This window comes from Plectropomus leopardus, chromosome 15 (genome assembly GCF_026936395.1).
Source record: "Plectropomus leopardus strain MGB_pleo_1.0 chromosome 15, ASM2693639v1, whole genome shotgun sequence".
NCBI classification, from domain to species: domain Eukaryota; kingdom Metazoa; phylum Chordata; class Actinopteri; order Perciformes; family Serranidae; genus Plectropomus; species Plectropomus leopardus.
Genome location: NC_142190.1, coordinates 22,830,986 through 22,851,942, shown reverse-complemented (window position 1 = coordinate 22,851,942; position 20,957 = coordinate 22,830,986). Strand labels below are relative to the sequence as shown.

The following is a 20,957-nucleotide window of genomic DNA, read 5'->3' as shown; positions in this document are numbered from 1 at the left end:
ACTGTCAGAGAGTTTTTCATTTTATTGTAAATGCATTTTGGCTCCAAATATCACATACTATCTGTCTCATTAACTAGTGATAATCAGTATTGGTATTGGCCCTGAAAAACCAATATCAGTCAGCCCCTAGTGAATATCTATCATCTTCTAGAAAAAAAAGGTCATTACACTTCCAGGGAAATGACATGAGACATACCTGTAATTAATAACAATAAATCTTTACAAATAAATTAAGAGATTGACAAAAATGTCTATTTATATCTCAATGTGGTGGATGTATGTAGATTCCAAAAAAAAAAAAAAATTTAAATGTTCAATACAATCAACTAAATTGTAAATAAAACTCAAAACATGAAACCATCAGTATTTTTTTTATCATAATTAACTTGGACAACAGAATTTTGTTTTTGTTGAGAAAACATCATATATTCGTCACATTATGACTCCACAGAAAGCTGATAAATAATAAATTATCACTCAGCCATGACTCCAATGTCTATTAATTTGTTCTTAAAATAAAATTTCACTACATGCTTTTGTATATCAGATGTTCATCTATTGATGAGTGAAAGTGCAATTAGAGTAATAAAAAGTGTATAAAAGCTGATGACAACTTCAAAATATCTTGAAATGTACTTTAGGAAAAAAAAAGATGGCCTTCAGTTTTTAAGACAGTCTCGTGGTTCTTTGTGATGTCCTAAAATCGAATGATGACAGAGCTGGTTACATGATCTTTGCCTTCAGTCGCTGGTTAGTTTGTGGTTTGATGTTTCTCCTCCAACTGTCCAACCTGAGGGACGATTTCAGGATCTCAGCGAGTTTTCTGAATCCAGCGCTGCAGCTGGTACTGAGTCTTCACTGCTCTTCACAGATCTTTAACAAGTCTTCTAGGAATTGAACTACCACCTCCTTACCGCTCTCCTCCTCCCGCCGCTCCTCCCCTTCAGCCTTCAGCGCTTTCAGTCTGATCAGCGTCTGCTGCAGACCTCCGACTCTCTGCTGAGGGGTGAAACTGTCCCCCCCAGCATCTTTCTCCCCCTCAGCCCCTCCTTCCTCCGCTCTGAGATATTTGATCAAATGTTCTTTGATGCCCTTCCCCTCCTCCCCTGCCAGTGACGCCCCGAGGGCGCGCATGTCCTGCGCCTCACTGACGCTGAGAAGGTGTAGGAGAGCTTGTGAGAGTGTGTGTCGCAGGCTGGTGCTGTAACGGTACTCTAAAAAGTCGTTTGTGTCTTCGCTGTTCTCCAGCGCTGTGGCCAGGGAACGCCACACGCAGCTGAACCGCTTTGTGTCCCCGTAGCAGCCTCGGGTGGCAGGAACTGCCAGGGCAGCGGCAGACTTGATCCGCACCTTGAAGTTCTTACAGGAAGTGACGACATGGCAGAGGGAGGAGAAGGCGTCACAAGACCAAGAGGCCGAGTCTGATGGAGAAAGAAACAAAAATGAATGATTAGGTTTAAAGAATCGGTTACACAGCATCAAATCTTAGAAAAACAAACTGTTTCCAGCCTTTATGCTAAGCTAACGTTTTCTGGCTGTAGTTTCACATTTAAGAAACAAATATGGGAGTGATGTTATCTTCTCCAACTTCTGACAAGCAAGAAATGAGCACAGTTCCCAAAATATGGAACTATTCCTTTGAATCCTGATTGTAATCGTGTTCACAGAGCCAGCTCGAAAACCCCTGTTCGCTCCTTCATGCCTAAGTCAAACACAGGTGAATGGATGAACGCTTACCGAGCGGCAGGGCTGGGTTTCTGAAAGCATTTCCCAGAGCGTAACAGGCATTCCACCTGACCTTCATGGTGGCCTCTGATTGGACGGTTTTAACCAGCGCACGGACTGCATCCTCCAGCGGGCGCTGGAACGCAGACCGGGTCATCTGACTCTGACGCAGGAAATGAAGCAGATTTCCGAGCGCTCGCACCGCATTAGACTTCACCTGGGAGGGTTGACGGGGAGAGAGGAAGTTCAGAAAGACGACCAGAAAATTATATCTTCACCGAGCAGATATTGATGAGCATCTAAAAACATTTCAAGGCCTTGTTTTTTCCTCCTCAAATTCACAAAATTTCAAGGATCAAGGACTTTGATATTTTCTGGTTAAAGCACCTGCTCGAACCGAAGTTCAAGCCACACATCACATGAAATACTCATCGGATACCTGTAGTGTGTGACCCCCTGTTGCTGTTCACAGAACAGCACAGCGATCAGATGACCTTTAAAGTGGTGTGGTGCGAATTTAGCTTGAAAGAGTGTGCGCTCTCACCCTATCTTTGTCGGCCGATGCTCGGGTGGCCGCTTGCAACATCTTGAGCACCAGCATGTCTGATAACTCTTCTTGGAAGTCCACACCTACGCTCTCCCTGAAGATGAGACAGGAGATAAAAGGATTACAATATCACATTGCTTTGTCGCGTTGTGATAACGGTGCATTTCATGTGTATTCTAAAGCATTAACTCAGCACTTTATATCCACGTTTTCTTACATGTTAACAATAAGTGTGTCTGTGAGGTTGCCGAGGGACCAGGCAGCCTTGGCTCGGACATTTGGAGATCGATCATCGAGGGCAGCGAGGATAGTGTTTGCTGTATCTGCCACAAACATGACATCCTAAAACAAAGAAGAGGAGAAAAATACCTTCATGACAGATGCTCGTGGGTGAGAAACATGCTGCAGGGTGCTCAGTATGTGCATAGTCGCCGGTCAGCGTCCCTACCTCTCTTAGACAGGGGAACAGTATGTAGACTCCCAAAGCCCTGACGGCCGCGGTCTTCACCAGATAGTTCTCACTGTAGGTCAGCCCCAGCAGGACGGTGATGCACATCAGCTGTGTCTTATCCTTAAAAACAACACCACTCACATCACTCCTACAGCTGGAGACCATGAGGCTCAGTATTAACCGTGTAGCAGGGTTCCTGCAGCTTAAGGCCCATAAGATTTCAGACTTTTTTAATGACACTTGGAATGAAATTTAATGAACACTTAAAACTGACAATTAAGGCTGCTCAAATATTTATTGTAACATAAAACATGACTTTTTTGGGGATGTTCATGTGCGGGGAATTTGGCTGCTTTTATGTATTCAAAATAATAAAAAATGCAAATAAAAGATGCTACCAGTTATTTTTAAAATTGACAATGCATTGTCAGCATTTTTAAGACTTTTAAAAGATTTATTTAAGGCATTTGGATACCAATTAAGACATTATTTTAAGATTAATTAATTCAATGCCTTTTAAGACTTTTCAAGGATCTGCGGGAACCCTGTGCAGAAACAGTTACAGTTGAACTCACAGGCAGCTGTGCGAAGGCCTGCGGCAGGATGGACGAGAGCGTGTCGCATGCGCTCGTCTGCAGCGTGGGGTGTTGTTCGTTCTGCAGCGCTCCGTTCAGTGGACCGCTCAAAACTTCTGACCAGAACAGAACCACCTACACCATGGAGTGAAAACAAATCAATATATCAGTTTTTCATAATTAAAGGGTTGTAATCACACAGCGTAAATACTGACACTGACTCCGTTTATAAAAGGTGACATTAAACTACGTTCTTTTCCTGTCTTGAGGTAATGTTTTTAGGAAACAAAAAGCATTAGTGAATCATAAATAATCTCGTAGTTAATTAAAGCAGGTCTTCCATGATACAGTATAAAGACAATTTGTACTTACTTGGCCCATGGGGACCCTTGAGCTCTCGGGCACGTTGTTCTCTGCTCTGTACTGCTGGATTATTCCTGTCCCCAGCTCCTCTAGTAGCTAAATAAAAGGCAGCGATGAAGACATCAGCACACAGACCATGACCTTACAATTTTGGTTTTTTTGCACAGAATCCTTTTTAATATTTCACATTTATACCATCTGGAGTGCTGAAGCTGAAAAGGAAACACAAACCACAAGTAGTGAGGTGTTACCTTTGCTCCGTGCAGCTGTATGGAGGGGTCTGTCTCCCCAAGGCAGCGAGCGCTCACCTGCCCAATCTCACACAGACATACTTTAGCTAAAGAGAAGTAGCCACGCACCAGGTGGGACATGACCTGAAACACACAAAAAAAAGAAAAATACACCTTCAGATTCTACAAAATGTCTCGACTAAAGCTTTCTTTTGTCACTGTGTATCATGCATTTAGAGACTCAGGTTGTGCTTACAGCTGACAAACAAAAGACGAAGCACTTTATGGACACTCATGTGTCCCTTCATGTCTCTGCAATGATGCACTTTATTAACTTTAATTTGACTTATCTTCCTATTTCTGACTTTTATTTTCTTATCTTTGTTCTGCTACTTATTAATGATTTGCACTGATTTATCCTTTGGGAGGGGGGGGGGCGTAATTTCGTTTTTATTTATGTATGGAAGTGCATTATGACACTGACAAATCTGAATCTGAACCATCATGTCTCACCTGTAGTGCTTCTAATCGGACAGGGGACGGCTCTAAAGCAGCGCCTCCTCCTCCTTCGCTGTCTGATTGGTCCTCTCTGGGCTGAGTCACTAGTGACACACACAGCTGCAGAAGCCATGGCGGGGCGCTTTCCTCCTCACCCGGCGTGTGAGAAGCCTGAGGGGAGTGTGTGCTTGAGCTCCGCAGGAAAGTTATGCAAGAGGGCGAGGACACTCCGTCTCTTTGTCTCCAGCTCAGAGACGAGTCCTGTGGCGTGAATGAGCCGGTGGTGCTGCCACTCTCTGGCTGTCGGAGGAGGAGCTGCACTTCGGGCAGAGGGGCCTGAGTCGTCACCAGAGCCCCGTAAAGTGTCAGGACTGACACACGGACATTGACATCTAAAGAGAGGAGTCGCGTCAAAAGTGTTCTGTTCTCTTAAATCAACGTGTGCAGTTTTCTGAGAACACTGATGAGATACAGACCTCTGTGGCGCACATAGGGACGCATCTGTTTCCAGAGGGAGTTGAGCAGACCAGGTCTGAGACGGTGGTAGGGAGCATTCGCCACCAGGTAGGCCAGACACTGACAGACAGGACAGGTGGAGATAAGCTGTTAGAATACTTCTGTGGTGGTCCAGTCCCAGAGCTACCAGAGAGACCTGTCACTCTATACAAAACAAAGGACAGTTCAAATCCACTTGATTTTAAATAATAATTCTTGTAAAAAGTTTTTTTAAAACATTCTAGACCAGGGATACCCAACTTGCTTTGCTTGGGGGCCACATTTGCAAAATGACAGGAGGGCAGGGGCCAGTTGCAGAAGCCCCATAGGATTTCTCAGATTTTAAGACTTTTCCAGGATTTCAGGACATTTCTGGACGGAGCTTGGATTTTAAGATGTTTCCAGCATTCTAGGACATTTCTCGGATTTAAGACGTTTCTAGGATTTTAAGTCATTTCTAAGATTGTAGGACATTTCTAGGATTTTGGGATGTTTCTAGGATTTTAGGATATTTCTCAAATTTTAAGACATCTCTAGGATTTTAGGAAAGTTCTCAGATTATAGGACAGTTCTCAGATTTTAGGACACTTCTAGGATTTCAGGATGTTTCTAGGATTTCAGGACATTAGGGGCTTTGCTAGGACCTCTGTCAGGGGTGCGGGGGATCCTCCATTGGCACTTTTTTTTGATAAACAAGCTCTATCTTGATGCTACTTTATGCACTCTGGTGCCTTATGTATACTAAAAGTACAATAACAATCACTTTATTTTAATATGTTTCACTGATTTAGAAAATGGTTGGAGGGCCACGTGGCACCCTATCGGGGGCCAGATTTGACCGATATGCTGTAAATTGAGTATTACTATTCTAAACATTCGACAACAGTAGCAATAACCCTGAACAGAAAGATTTCAGAGGGTGAAGGCGTCATCGCAAAACTGTGCATGTTATCGTACCTTTATGACCTGTGTGAGCGTCTGAGGGGAGGTCTCAGCCAGCAGAGCCAGACTGAGAGCACGGTGCAGTTCTCTGACGGCCGTAGCCAGCGTGAAGGAGAAAGGGGTGTAAGACGTACGAGGAGATGCTGTGTCTTCAGCCACAGCCAGGAACTGACGAGAGCCATCCAGCATAGCTGACAACACCTGAAGAGCACTGGCACGCACCTGAGGGAGAGGACAGAGGTGGATGCTACCGCTGTACAAGTGGAGGATGGTTGTAACATGAGTGGGGGGGGTTTGTACCTTTGGGGAGGGGTCCTTCAGTATAATTGTGAGGAGAGTGAGAGGCGGCGGCCCCCCGATAGGAGAGTCAGGGATGAAGGAGGACCAGTACCCATACAGAGTCCTTTTCTCGACAGCTTTCACCACCGCTAGAAGACAGTGCAGCGCTCTCTGACGCACACGACCATGGTAAAGCCTGAAAGCGGAAAAAAAAGAACAAATTCATCCATTTAATAAACATGCAAACCTTTTAGAAAGCTTAACGTTAAGTTTGTTCCTCAAATGTCACTTGGGAGTGCTTTGTCAATACATCATTTTCTTGTAAAATGCTTTTTTAAGTAAAAAAAACAAAACACAAATGCACACTTAAACCCGATAATAGATAGTAGTGACATGGACAGCGTTTTTCTGTACCTTAGTTTGCTCTGTGCACCGCCTTCTGTGTCTGAAAACTCTGAGTCAGAACTGGCTCTTATCCAGGACGGATAAAGAGACGGACCAGAGGGTTTAGACAAGAGAGACTCTCCGTCACCTCTGACTCCCTCTCTTCCCCCTCCTTTCTGATTTGCCTCCCGATCATCTTCCTCTCCATCATCCCCTCTGCTCTCCTCAGTGCTAGTCTTCTTCCCCTTTCCTCTGGGTTTCCTCTTTTTATTCTGAGGAGCGACATTTAAAAAGTTCCATCTCTGATTTTGGGACGACGAAACTTCTACCAACAAAAATTATGACCAATTATGATGACTTACCCCTGAGGTTTTGCCTGGTGTAGCTGCATCCTTCATTGGTTCAGAGGGTTTTAGTGGTTCAGCTGGTTTTGCTGCAGGGACGCCCTCATACTGAGGAAGAGGAGCTGGGTAAAGCACAGCCGGCCACTCGACACTCACACCTGGAGCTCCCTGGAACATGAGCCTCTGCAGAGAACACGCACAAGTCTCCAAATGATTAAGTTTCAAGTTTATTTATTTATTTTTTTTAAAACAACAATATAATACTGTCATGTTTATTTTTTTGCTGTGTACAGAACAAAACATAGTAAAGCAACAGAAAAAATAGAAAATGTTTTACAATTGGGTACCTTAAGTGCAGCCAGCACAGACCCAACCTCCTCTCCTGCACCAAATTTCCACTTCCCACCTGAGAGGCAACACTGAAGTCCCTTTAGTGCTGCCTGGATCACCTGCACAGAGGACACAACGGCAGATAGGGCCACGTCTAATAAAAAATTGTGCTTTTTCTACATTGAAATTTTCTTTACAACAAACCAAATATCCGTACCATGCAATAGAAGAGCTCATCAGTGTTTGGAGGTTTGGGTGACTGCAGTGTTTTCAGGAAGACTCTGAAAGATACACTTCTGTACTGATCATCCAAAGGTGGCTGACCGGGGATCCTGGAGAGAAACAATGCAGCCGACCACAAACAAGAATTTAAACCTGCAATAACTTAACTGACTCAACTCTGACATATCATCATTTTTAGGTTTACATGGCAAACTCAGGGGAAAAAATGTTATTTACACATCCAGCAGTTACAGACTTATATCCCCATTTATTTGGGAACGTGTCTCTGGGCACTTGGCTTTTTTTTCTTTTTTTTTTTTTTAGCTCTTTAGTCTCTACCAACTGATTTTTTCCTCCTGTGATGCCCTTATTGAAAGCCATAATAGTATTCTCAAATTATTGATTTATGAATAATTCTCAATATTTTAAATGGTTACAAAATTAATTTTCTACAGTATCGACACACCGGTAAAAAACTAAGCTTTCTCGCTCTCTTCTGATCTGTAGAATATCAATATTTGTCAAGGTATGTATCGCAGTTACAATTTACAATATCGTGACAACACTAATCCATCATTATAATGTGAATCCAAAAAAAACAGCTGTCATCCATTGCAAACTTTTAAATTACACCATCGACGTCTCAGGGTTTTCTGAGGTTTTCGATGGGAGTATAACCTGAAGATGCAGATGGCTGTAAAATTCGGGGTTAGATATTCGGTTTTTTGTCCACCTGCCACTGTGGCTGATGGATTCCAAAGTCTACCAGCCACTCAGTAGATTAACGTTGGGGTTTTTTTGGCTTGTGAGTGAAAGAAATCTAGCAGACACTTGCACATTTTACCAGCATTTGGCTAAAAATCCTTTATTCTCTCTTAACATGCAAAGTATATAGTTTTCCAACAAGACTTACGAGTCTGATTTTAACTTAATGAAGTTATCATTAGACTAAAACATCTGGACTAGAATTATTTTTGCTTGCTTCACCTCAGCTCCACCCTGTTGTCCAAATTCATTTGTTCTGGCCACAAGAGAGGGAGTGATGAAACCTGACTCAAACTTTTAACGCTCCTTCAGAAACACAAGATTTTACATTATCTAGAAAGAGCACACACAGTACGCACAGACAAGAATGCAATATAGCTACACACTAATCCTACCTGAGACAGATGTTGGCCATACAGGTGAGAGCAACACGGCGTAACTCCATATTTGGCTGAGATGGAGAACTATACAGCAGGAGGACTCCATCTTCACCCAGCAAGTCACTAAGGTGCTGCGAACCAGGTCAATATTGATGTAAATATTCAGCAATTATTATCAAAATACATCTTGTTAAAGCTTGTACTAACATCTACCTGCTGGCACTGAGGTCCATTTCCATACACTATTGTGGAGAGTGCCAGGAGGACATCTGAGTGTGTCCACGTACTGCACACTTTCAGCGCACTGGCGGTGTAGTTCACCAATACATTCAATGTCTGCTCGTCCATTATAACCTTAAGAAACAGTGAGATGAGACAGAAAGCAAAAAAACTGCAGTACATTTCAGGCAATTACATACTCAGTAATGGTCAGTGCATGAGTGGATGTGTAGAGTGAGGTCTACTGTACAAAATAATGTTTGTTACCTTTAGTTGGTTGAGCAGATGATGTATCAGCTGGCACAGTTTGATGACTAAATGTTCTTGATTCAGCGGCACAAGAGAGCTGACATGTTTCAGCAGAGCGCACACATCCTGAAATGGAAATAAAGAGGCTCAGCACGAGCAAGAATGTCTTTCTGAGCAACAAATATTGTTGCTAAGATAGTTGAAGATTTCTTAATATTGTAAATGTTATCGTTTCCTTTTCTTGTATTACAGTAAAATGATTTTCTGAACTTAACAGGCTGTTCTGGATGTTAGTTCATTAAACAAAGACTTGTGTTGTAGTTTGTTATATTCCAAATTCTAAATTTTGACAGAAATATTTAATTTTTTTTTTTTTAAATTGTAAATGCATAATAGTTTCAAATATCAGTCGCTTTAAGTACTAATAATCGGTATCGACATCTGCCTTGAAAAACCAGTAACAATCGACTCCTACAATACATCAATATCTCTGAAAACACAAATGAGAAAAACAAAACCCTGAACGCAGAACAAAGGTAGGACAAAAAATAATGACTAACGTTACCTGGGATTTTGATCAAACGCCACACTTTTATGAGCTTTCATTAGTTTGTGTTTTCAGCCATAAGTTACCTCTGGTCGGATGCTGATGCTGGACTCGCAGGTTTTGTTGTAGTTTTCGGACAGCAGCTGGTCAAACAGCAGGTTGAGCTCCTCTCTCAGCTGGCCGGAGTTTGCTCTCAGGGCTCGCAGCTTCGCGGCGCAGCGGGAAAACTGTTTCTCGGCGTCCGACGATGAGCCGAGCCGCCAGCTGTCCGCCCCGAGCGGGGTGAAGGGAGCGGCCTCCGCGGACAGAGCCACCGGGGGGGAAACGGGGACATCACCGCGGCTCATAGCGGCCGGTGACAACCCGGTCTGAGCCGCCATATTTGTGATCTCGGAAGTGTTTCGCTTGCTCGGTGGTTCTTGCTTGTCATTTCAAGCTTGACACCCAAATATCAGGCTCATTACTGCCCCCTGCAGTGTAATGAAGAAACGATCATGAATTTCATTAAATACAATTATATATATGGGTATCCATCATTTTTGTTTTCATTTACAATTCCTGTATTACTAAAGTGCTAATATTTAGATTAAAAACAAAAATAGTCAATATTGAAACTGCTCTTTTACGCATTCATGTTGTATTTGATTATTCTGTATACTCTTGTTGAGATTTGTGTATTTTTATAAAGGCACACAAGGATGGGCATTGTTAACTAGCTTTGTTATTTGATCCATGTTGTATTGATCCATTAATGTCTGAGTAGCATTTTAATGTTGCAAGTGGGCAAGGTGGAGTTAATTCTGATTTTTTTGTGTAAAGCTCAGTAGTTTAATCTATGACAGTGCATCTGGTTTTGGATGAAATGTATCAAATACATGACAAAGTTCTTAATTTGTCTAATCTGAGCTCTAAATTGGATGTCAGGCAGAAATGTATGTATGGGAGATTAAAGCAGGGATGTCCAAACCTTTTTAAATGGGGGCAAAATTAAGCATTAATGTGACAGGCCATAGTGTATTTTTAAAGTTAAGCCAAGAATTTAAAACTGGTCTGAGGGTCACTATTGATCCGCGGGCCGGACTTTGGACATGCCTTGAATAAGGGCGCAGAGGAATGGGCATTGCAAACTAGCTGTGGTATTAGCCCATGCTGTCCATCAACTAATTAAACAATATCTAAATAATATTACAATAACATGTAAGTTACATTTTAATGTTGCAGCTGGGCAACTTGGAGCCAAGTTTAATTCCTTTTTTTTTTACTATTAGAAAGTTTACCTCTTGACAGCGCATCGGTTTTTGGATGAAACTTCTGAAACTTCTAACAGGATGCATAATTCATAACTTTGGATGTCAGGTATATGTAAGACTGCAATAATTCCTTTAAAATGTAGGTTTATTGAGTATCTTTAGATAGTACATTTTTAATTTTATTTTGTGGACAGGAGCACAGACAATCTTTTTAAGCATCCACATCTGCTTGTCCTGTTAGAGCAATGTGTCCCCTGCATCTGGAAAGAGTTACTACTGGAGTATGTGTGAAACCATTCTGAAGACACCCCAAAGTCTGACTGTTTGGAGCCACAAAAACCCAAAGTGCAAATCATGGTTAACAATACTGTTATCAGAATGTAGAGACAGTTGTTAGTACATGCAAGTAAAGCAAATTCAAAGCATATGCACACGCAGTACACATTTTGAACCAATTTACTGTGTCAAAGTTGATTTGTGCTCAACATGTTGAAAATATCACGATACCAAACTGCACATTAAATTACATTCCAGAGATTTACAGCAGTCACATTGTAAAGATTCACAACTGAAGTGGAAACAGGAATGTTTAAGCATGTACAAAACCTTTAACCTCTAGTCATTTTAACTCTCTATCAAGTTTAAGCAACAGTCTTGAGTTAAATTCAATCTCAGTCAACACTGAAAATTAACGTCATTTCAACAAAAACTTTCTGTTGCTCCTTTTAAGTCCATGAAAAATAAGTTATTATACAACATATCCATATGAAACAATGTACAAAGCCTGCGCATCAATGCACAGCAAAAAATAACATCTGGAAATTATGAGTCATGGTGAGTCGGTCAGATGTGAAAATGCTGACTGAGTGCTGGAATGGGAAGTAGTTTGAAATTGGCATTTTGTACTTTGGGCATGTCACCAGTCCAGGCATGACTAAAGCGCCATCCACCGATGGTGGTAGTGTTGTAGGTGGCAAACAAAAATGGACTGTAGCATGCAGGAAACCAGGAGGTAGGCATGTCTGCAGAAAGGTGGTAGCCAATGTACAGCATGGCACAGAAGTATTAAGGGCTGACTTAAAAGTAGTTTTCGGAGGGCATGTTTGGATATCAGCCTGACTTGAAAAGTAGAATGGCCACTTGACCCAGGTAGAAGTAGATGAAATGCTTGGTCTCATGCGTCACGTAGCTTCCGAAGTTCCTCCCAACTATGCAATGCCATGTGGGGTTGTACTTCTTGTCAAACTCCTGCAGGGGAGACAACAATTAGCATGTTCATAGAGTAGGCCAGTCACAACAAGCTTCAGAAAAAGCTTACATATTATATGACTCATTTGGTATTGTACCTTTTTGACATAGGCGGCAATATCCTTCTCGATGTTGTACTTTTCCATGGCTTGCATGGCACAGTCCACTGCATCCTGCTGCATTTCATCAGGCATGTCTGCATTCTTTATCACTGCCTTCTTCTCAGTCATTTTGGCTTTTTTTTTTTGACTGCACAGAGGAAATTAAATAGAGACATTTTCGACATATTTCTTATTGGTTCCAGTGCAATAGGTGAGCCCTGTAGTCTCTTATATGAATTCAAAACTGCTGCCACCACTTATTTATGGAAAACAGTCATAAAGATATAAGTCTACTTATTTGCATTTGAATTAATGATTTACAAATGAGACTGAAGCCTATCTAATCCAATAAACTGGACGGCAGGCCTCAAGAAGAAATATTACCAAGTCAATTTGTGAATTTGGAGGGAAATTTTATATCAGCCTGAGATGGGCACCAACATATGGGAGCAAATAAGGGACTTAGGATGTCTGTTTAAATTTTAGCAGCCTTGAATGCTTATTAAGACATTTATTCAAGTAAGACATATTAGACACCTATATAAATTTTAAGAGCCCTGAAAGCCAAAACTGAAGTTTAACACCACATAGTTGACAGCATTTTAAAATTTTTACCATGAAAACCCATGTATCGAAATGTATTTGTTCACTTATGTAAAATTAACATCGGAGGTTTCCCAAATTGCAATTTCGAAAGCTTGATTTATTCTTTTTTTTTTTTTTAATTGTCACAAATTCATATCCAAAAATGTAAGTTTCATTATTGAAATAAAATAATAATAATTCGGGTTGTATATACTGAATCGTTCCAATCTAAAATGTATATTAAAAGGATTTTAAAAACTCAGTTGTGAGTTTGTAAGACACAATTTGTGCTGTTAAAACCATTAAAGCAGGCTGCAGACACGACATACGTATTTAAACATACCAACTTTGATTTGAAGTGAAGCAATGCCATTTCTACACAAATTGTGACACACGTTTCTCCTACGATTTAAGTCAACGTAGCCAAAATTACACAATAAAATGCAAAGAATGAGGAAAGAGCGTTCACACAGACAAACACAAGAGGTTCAATCCAGATTAGCATGAAGGAAGCAGCAGCCTCTCTGTCACCTGCTGACAGTGCACACACTGTATTAGCAGTAAAAAATGTAATGCACACTGACGGACATAAAAATTACTCTTACCTTTTCTCGGCGAAGTTAAATTCTTTGGAGTTGTGTGTCACGGGCAGCCACACCGTTTTTCGCTCATTTAAGAAAAGAAAGCGTGCGTCTCTGCCCCGCCCTCCACATCGCAGCTGCTGTCTGATTGGCTGGAGGCAAGCCTCCGCCCTGGTGACGGCGTTTTTCACTTGCGGACAGTGCCTGCATCTTATTTCCACCCAGAATGCACCGTTTCCTCCCCCCACCCCTTAGAGGAAGTGATTGATCCAAGAGGTGATCAGGTTCATCAATGGTATTGATGTGCGGAATTTGGGGAGGTTGTAAGATTAGACACAACTACATGTGCATAGCATGGTGATCAGTGCTGATCATATATCACAGCTGATCACTGTTAGAAACAAACAAGAGCATACCTCCACAATCATAATAATAATGTCATTTCGACTATTTTGTGCCACGTCCCAGATTGTACCTCTCATTTACTACCATTACATTTTTATCCTGCTTTTTTTTCTTACATATTTGTTGCCAATCCAGTTCAGGTAAAGTCATACTAATGGTCAAAATTAAGAAAAACTTCTAATTTTAGAGTTAGCACTTGTCCTAAATGATCTTTTCTGGATACTAGAGGCATCCAAACTAAGTTTAAACTTTGTCAAGTGCAACGTGATGATGTGGCAGGCATCCAATGGTCTGCTTTATGTTACATTTTAAGGACCGCTGCTTGCTTTGTGAAATTCAGTTTCATGTTATTGACATGTTGTTTATTTTGAAAGCCATGATGATTTATTGAACTTTATGACAAACCTCTTGATCCAGTTAGGTAAAATTCATATTTATAAATCTAAATTTGCAAAATCATCCTCCTCTTTAAAAGGTTTTTAATATATTTATTTAGTTTAATGAAGTCTCTTCAACATGTAAACAAGAAAAATGTGTCAACACATCATTTTAACCTGCTATTTAGTAGTTTATGTTACATGATTTTAAAGTGCTTTTATTGTTTGCTTATTTGTTTTTTTTTATTGTTCAATTTCACTTTGTCACTACTTTTTTTTTGACAATTTGTGCTTTCTATGTCTGACTTTGTTTTTTTTTCCAAAGAAGCTGAATTTTTTAAAAAAGGATGTGTTACAGACATTTTTCAGGGCACCTGTATATACTGAAAAGGAGAAAAGTATTTATTGTAGTTTTGACTAAATGCTATTAGCCTCTGAAAATATACATAATTTAAGTCCAGAGTGTGATTTCATGTAAATTGAGGTTAATTTGGCTGCTCTTAACTTACTTTAAAGTCTGCCTCTGTTTAAAAATGTTTCTTGCTTAGCCTCCGGTTATTTCGCTTGCATGTTTGAGCTTCACTCTGCAGAATGATGTTCATGCAGAGTTTACACTCGTAGATTGTTTCATCTACTGACGGGGATAGTTCCTCTCTTTAAATCACTTGTACTGGTAGAAGAATTTAACATAAAACATTTTCAGGCATCCGCCATGAACAACTGGTTTCACATACGACTATCCCACACACAGCTACGTGTCGTGTATGTCCACAGGCATTTTTGTGCCCCACCCTCTGTGGTATCAGGCAAACTGGGAAAGAAAAACACACACTTCACTTATATCATTGACTGTTTTATTAAAAGAGAATAAAGCTTTGGGATATTGGAGATTATACTTAAGAAAATCAGAGATCCTCTGCAGCAAAAGACTGACCTAAGAAAAAGATACAAACCACATTATGTCACATTCCCTTGTCGCGTCCCAGTCCTCCCTCCTCCCTCCCTCCTCCGCTGTTAATGGTCGCCCACTATTTACCACTCTCCTTAAGGGTGTGGATCCATCCTGCACCTCCCAGCCCTCCTCCTGGTTTTGAGCCGAGCTTTGCTCCTCTTTTTTTGTTACAATTTTGAAAAACAAAAATGTGAAAAATAATCGCTTGTCACAGTGCCACCAGCAATTGTGTCTCTGAGGTTCCACACAAAATGAGAAAAAAATAATTTGGATTTTTTTGAGAGCCAATTTAGTTTGGAATATTTCCCTATTTCCGGTTTGATGGGGTTATGTGGACAGGGCAGGGGGTCAGGATCCTCTCCCGGTAAAACGCTCCCATGCTCCTGATCCATGTATCCATCCTGAAGCCTAATCCTAATCCTGATCTGATCCTGAATCCTGATCCGGCTCCGGAATGGGGGGACAATGAGCCCAGTCCAAACCTTCAGAATACCAGCAGAACCAAAGAGAAGGAGGCAAGTTAGAAACACACCTTCAGAAAATACTAAAATAAAATGTCAACAAATGCATCTACCAGGGAGTTTACTTTGGGGGGGAAAAAATAAAACAAAAAAAAACAGGAAACACTCTCTACAATCAGTCCCAAAAAAAAACTTAAGATTTACTTTGGAGATTTAAAGACAAGCAAAAACAAAAAACACAAGCTTTGGGTCTCCAAATACAAATTGGTAAACAGAACTTGTAACAACTGAGAACATTCAACAACGGCACTCTACTGTCAAGTGTATGAAAAAACACTGAACAGCCTTATAATGCAGATTTTAAAATTAACAAGGCACAGCCATCATACCATTGGTGCCATATTTGACTCCTCCTCCTGTTAATCTTATTATGAACTGTTTCCTCTGTTCCCCATCCTATCCTGTTCCTCTGAACTCTACAGAGAGACACACAAGAAGGTCAAAGGACAGCAGTATATGCTTAAAAGAAGCAAAATCTTTCCAAAGGAAACAAAACAGAAAGCGCACAACGAGGACAAGCAGAAGAAAACTATAGAGAGGGGTGAGAGATGGTTAGCAGAAAACTGATGCTGATGAGAGGGGGGAAAGGAAGAACGACGAGGGTAACGGGGCAGTGTACCACAACAAAAAACCCAAAAAGAAAAATGCAAAAAAAGTGGGGGGAGAGGGGACACGAAAAAAGACAGTGTAAACAGGCAACATGAGATGATCCTGGTGAGTACACAGGATTCGTTGAGTGATGTGAAGACTTCCTCTCCGGCTCTGTGGCACACCACTGCTTTAGTAAAGGTCAGTTTAGGTGCGGGAGCGGGAACGTCGAGGAGAGTAACGTGGAGACCCTCTGCTGCGGCGTGACCCGCTCTTGCTGCGGCTACGGCTACGGCTTCGGCTTCGACTACGGCTACGGCTACGAGAGCGAGAACGACCATAGCTGGGGCTGCGAGGACCATCCACTTTCACACGGATGTAGGCCGTCTCTCCCTAAACACACACAAACACACACACAAACACACATAATTAAGTATCTATTAAGGTGTAAATTTTTACATGAGATTCAGATAGACAAAAAAAAGGAGAGAACTGCAGTCACTATAAATGTTCGGGGATCATATCAGTGCTCAAAATTGCATTTGTACATTTAATGTGTTTACAGATGCAGTCGATGCAGACACAGAATTCATCAGCTGCATCAAATCCCAAATTGGACATCATGTTAAAAGAGAACTTCACTGTCGTAGAAAATAATTATTTTATAATAACGTAAATGCAATCATGAGGAATTGCATGGAGAGGTATGATTCAGTAATGTCATTATTTAGAGTCTTTCACTGTCTCCAGTAAGTCTGTGTGTTGAGATACTGCAAGAGCAAGAGCCTGTAGATGTTTTGACTACACTGACAGGCACAGCCAATCTGTACTATTTAAACTCTTCTGTTCCTTTAAGGTTTTGGTATGTCTCTGTCCATGCACGTGTTGTGCCAAAAGCTTCTCTGATCAGATTTGTGTAATAAACATATATATTTAAGTAAGGAAAAGTCTATTTAACTATACATCAAGTTTGCATTATTAGTTATCAAGTTAACCTTATCGTTCATCGGTTCTTCAAGAGTACAAGATTTTTTTCAACATTCACCATCTTTCAACATTATCTACATCTATTCAAGTGTGGGGTATACTGTGACTTCTTGTCAGCATATGCTGCAAGCATACAGCTGAATGTTTCCGGGAGGAACTCTCGCTTGTAATTTTTGGTTTCACATTAAATGCAGCAGTGTGTGCCCTGTGTATTCTGCATGTGGCTGTGTGCACTGAACCATGATCCCCACACCGTGATGATACAGTACAAAAACACAAACCGTTACAGCTCTATTATATACTGTATCAAAGTATGTTTGTCCAAAAATGTTCTTAAAAACACACAAATCATTTAAGCTTATTCTTAACATGCTACCACAACTATCAAAGGTGTAACAAGAATTATGATGCAAAGCATCATTATATAAGCATTCATCTTTACTTACTGCCCGGTTATTTTCCCCTTCACTGCTGCTCTCTTCCTCTGTGAAAACTTTTCAATTCCAACATGTAGTCCCACAGCCATCCCTCAACATATTAGCCTGAACTGTAACCCGTTACGTACCTCGTGAGAGCGAAACTTGGTGTTATTCAACTGACGGACAGCGTAGGTCATGTCTTCTTTGCGTACAAACTCCACTACTCCGGTCCCATCACGGTACACATCAGCATAACATACATCACCTGCCTCTCGCATGTGATCCTTCAGGTCCTGCCAGCTTCCACTGGAAGGAAGACCTGACAAGAAAAGGTGGTTTAGGACTCATACATTCATTTATACACCTTGGTAAAAGAGATATGCACAACCTGCAGAAGGAGGAACACATCACCCACCTGACACAAGTACCCTGTACTCTGAGCGTCGAGAGGGGGGACCATGCCTTCCCCTCTGGGGTCCCATAGGTCCACCACCCCCCCTTCCACTTCTAGGAAACTCAACGCGCAGGCGGTATCCATCATAGTCGTAACCATCACGCCCACTGACAGCATCCTCAGAGTCCCTGTGAAATCCAATAGTAATCAATCATCAAACTTCAAATCAGCAAAAAAGCTGATAAACACTGATTTAAAAAAAAAAAAAAACGACAATCCAAAAATAAAAAAAGGTTCAATTCACCATAATGTCTGAGAAGAAAAAAAAACGGTAAGTGTTCACATTAAGGAAGCTGGAACGACAGAGTGTTGAGAGCTGACTTGAATGACTTAATTTTTGAATTTTCTGTCAACCAACAGATCATTACAGTTCAAAATGCTAACATCCAACCTGTGGCTTTAAGAACAAACTGGTTTGCCAGGTTGCAGTTAGCACAGCAAGTGTCTGCTAAGAACAGGTTTGGACATAACCAACCCAACGTAGACATGTATGATGGTTTATTAGACACACCCTCGTACCTAGATAAAACTAACACAGTCTACAGCAGATCTTGATGAAGGTAGACTGATTTTAAAAAAAAAATCTCCATGTATAATGCATTACTACCTAATAGTACCACAAACGACTCCTTCCAAAATGACCAGGTAAATTAATCAATAACGTTACCACTCAAAGCTAAAACAAGATAGACCTTTATCGATCCCCGATGGGGAAATTTGGTTGTTGCAGCAGTACAAGGACAAAAAATAAAAACAGGTAAGTGACTTTTATTAGAGGGAAGGGGGGTGGTATAAAATGTCAAGGGCCCTGGGGAGAGAGTTATGTTTTTGTGTTTTAAAAGTATGTTTTTATTTAAAATCACATCATTAATCATAGCTAGTGAAATATGGTTATTTATATTCAAAGGGGTCATACATTTTGACCAATCACTCCAGGAGGGTCAAAAAAAAAAAAAAAACTAACTCCAGGGAGGATCTTAATATATGTGTATTACAACAAAAGAAGTGACACCCAGCCAACCCCCTACTCTGATAAATAAAGTCTTTAAGTAAGCTACAGAGAGCAAAATAAATATTAATAAGCTGTACATTAACAAAAACCAGAAAAGAAAAGAAAATTAAGTATACAAGAGCATTTGGAGACAAATAACATAGTGTCAGTCAGTTTTGCTTGTTACTATAGCAACATACTGACATTGTATAGTATCAGACTCTTTAACACAACTGCATAACATACTGTAACAATGTTTTCTCTGGCTCCATCACCCCCCACTTACAATGTAACAACAACTTTTGCACTATTTCCACCTCAGATTATACATTTATGCTCTTTTTTCAATATCATTATAAATATTCTCATTTGTGTACATCTTTGTATTTATTATATTTACTATGTAACATGCTGTGCAATTTCCTATTGTGCATTTTTTTCCACTTACTGTGCATATACGTAACTATAACCGCAATTTCTATATTTTTTTCAATAAATATACCACACCATGTGCGTTTCAGTTATCCCATGCAACTATTAATCATGAACATACAGTATATGCATGCGCAAAAGGTGTACATATATTTTATATTATTTAATTTTTATTAAATTAGTATTGAGTAATAGTTTTTGCTTTTTAGCACTCAAATGAAATGTTTGCATTTTTCTCTGCTCAAATGTAGTAAATGATCGGAGACATAGTTTCAGTGTGGTGGTATATATTACCATAAAATATATGATAACGTGCAATGCTTTAACATATAGTAGAAATAAGGTGCATCAATATAACAATGTACAGTGTATCTGTTTATATAGATTTATATCAGTCTTTTGTTTTGAAAACAGGTCTGGATCAGAGCACAGGCTAACGCCAGCGCAGAGACATGGCAGCAGGGCTGCAGCTTACCTCGGGTCGTCGAACTGCACGAAGGCAAATGGTGGCCCTCCTCTTCGGTTTTTCAGATCGATATCACGAATGGGTCCATATTTGTAGAATAAGTCTTCGACGTCCTTTGAGCGGATGTCAGGAGGGAGATTGCCCACATATATCCGACAGTCGTTACTCCCTGCTGGTCCACGGACTACACCAGACATGTTAGCACAACGCTGGCTAACAATAACAGTTAGCTAAGGAAGTTAGCACGCGGGTTTAACGGCTCTCCTCCGGCTGAACAAACGACAAAGTGACGCTGAGGCAGTTCACTAGATAAAAGATACTGTCGGCGGATTAGTCGTTTACTATTTAGCCGAGGTTACAGCTAAACACATAAGACCGACCGTCAAAATAGTCAAATTGACGAGATAAAAGTTGTGAACCGCAACTCCCTTCAGCCAACGCGTTCTTCTTCTGTGGTGCGACGGATCACTACTTTTATAGGTGCGCGCACAGCCACCCGCTGCCACTGGGCTGAGTGTGTGTTGAGAGCGACTTCCTTATGATACATCCATGGTTATCCATGGTATATAAATCTGTATATAATCTTTATTTACAGTCTATGGTTGAGAGAAAGAAAAAAGTTCTGTCTTAGCCTTGAAATCAGTTGTCAAATCTCACCCTAAGGTCCATTCAGGAACTGTTTTGGAACAACAAAAAAATCAAAATATGAAGAGAGGAAAAAGAGGACTCATCCCCTCAATATTTAGAACATGTGTATTTGACTCCTCCAATAAAATAATTTACACTGTGAACTGGTGCAATAATGCACAAATTAGTTGATAAAAAAAATCACCATAATGCAGGAAGGCATGGGCGTATTATAAGACAATGGACCCCTGGGCACAGATGAACAGAAAACCTCTGTAGAATAGGGGCAGGAAACACAGAGTTTTTTTGGGGGGGGGGTTGTTTGTTTTCGTTTGATATGCATTTATTTGTAGGATTGTGTTTTTTTGTGCTCATTTTGTGTCTTTTCTTGGTTGTTTTGCATCGCCTCAGCATGGTGGGTGCATGTG

General features: G+C 40.7%; 3 protein-coding genes across 4 annotated transcripts; all 3 read right to left on the bottom strand.

The window, feature by feature from the left end:
- Positions 1 to 7: 7 nt before the first annotated feature.
- On the bottom strand, positions 8 to 9,966 carry heatr6 (HEAT repeat containing 6). The gene is made up of 20 exons (XM_042499899.2): positions 9,632 to 9,966; positions 9,017 to 9,124; positions 8,744 to 8,884; positions 8,546 to 8,661; positions 7,381 to 7,495; positions 7,181 to 7,282; positions 6,852 to 7,016; positions 6,520 to 6,761; positions 6,127 to 6,301; positions 5,842 to 6,048; positions 4,866 to 4,965; positions 4,405 to 4,781; positions 3,913 to 4,035; positions 3,671 to 3,757; positions 3,299 to 3,433; positions 2,721 to 2,843; positions 2,490 to 2,614; positions 2,270 to 2,366; positions 1,738 to 1,942; positions 8 to 1,421 (listed from the first exon to the last, which is right to left on the bottom strand). The coding sequence occupies exons 1-20, from the start codon at positions 9,923 to 9,925 to the stop codon at positions 856 to 858; spliced, it is 3,603 nt and encodes a 1,200-aa protein (XP_042355833.2). The 5' UTR covers positions 9,926 to 9,966; the 3' UTR covers positions 8 to 855.
- A 1,269-nt stretch (positions 9,967 to 11,235) lies between these two features.
- On the bottom strand, positions 11,236 to 13,483 carry dynll2b (dynein, light chain, LC8-type 2b). The gene is made up of 3 exons (XM_042499179.2): positions 13,335 to 13,483; positions 12,142 to 12,292; positions 11,236 to 12,043 (listed from the first exon to the last, which is right to left on the bottom strand). The coding sequence occupies exons 2-3, from the start codon at positions 12,271 to 12,273 to the stop codon at positions 11,906 to 11,908; spliced, it is 270 nt and encodes an 89-aa protein (XP_042355113.1). The 5' UTR covers positions 12,274 to 12,292; positions 13,335 to 13,483; the 3' UTR covers positions 11,236 to 11,905.
- Positions 13,484 to 14,929: 1,446 nt separating this feature from the next.
- srsf1b (serine and arginine rich splicing factor 1b) lies at positions 14,930 to 20,369 on the bottom strand. 2 transcript variants are annotated; one of them, XR_006106463.2, is made up of 5 exons: positions 19,912 to 20,369; positions 17,975 to 18,141; positions 17,706 to 17,878; positions 15,895 to 16,546; positions 14,930 to 15,526 (listed from the first exon to the last, which is right to left on the bottom strand). XR_006106463.2 is itself a non-coding variant. In XM_042499667.2 (4 exons), exons 1-4 carry the CDS (start codon positions 20,097 to 20,099, stop codon positions 16,361 to 16,363), a joined length of 714 nt encoding a protein of 237 aa, XP_042355601.1. In that variant the 5' UTR covers positions 20,100 to 20,369; the 3' UTR covers positions 14,930 to 16,360. The 2 variants fall into 2 exon arrangements, 1 of the variants encoding a protein (XP_042355601.1); XM_042499667.2 differs by having other exon boundaries at positions 14,930 to 16,546.
- Positions 20,370 to 20,957: the final 588 nt, after the last annotated feature.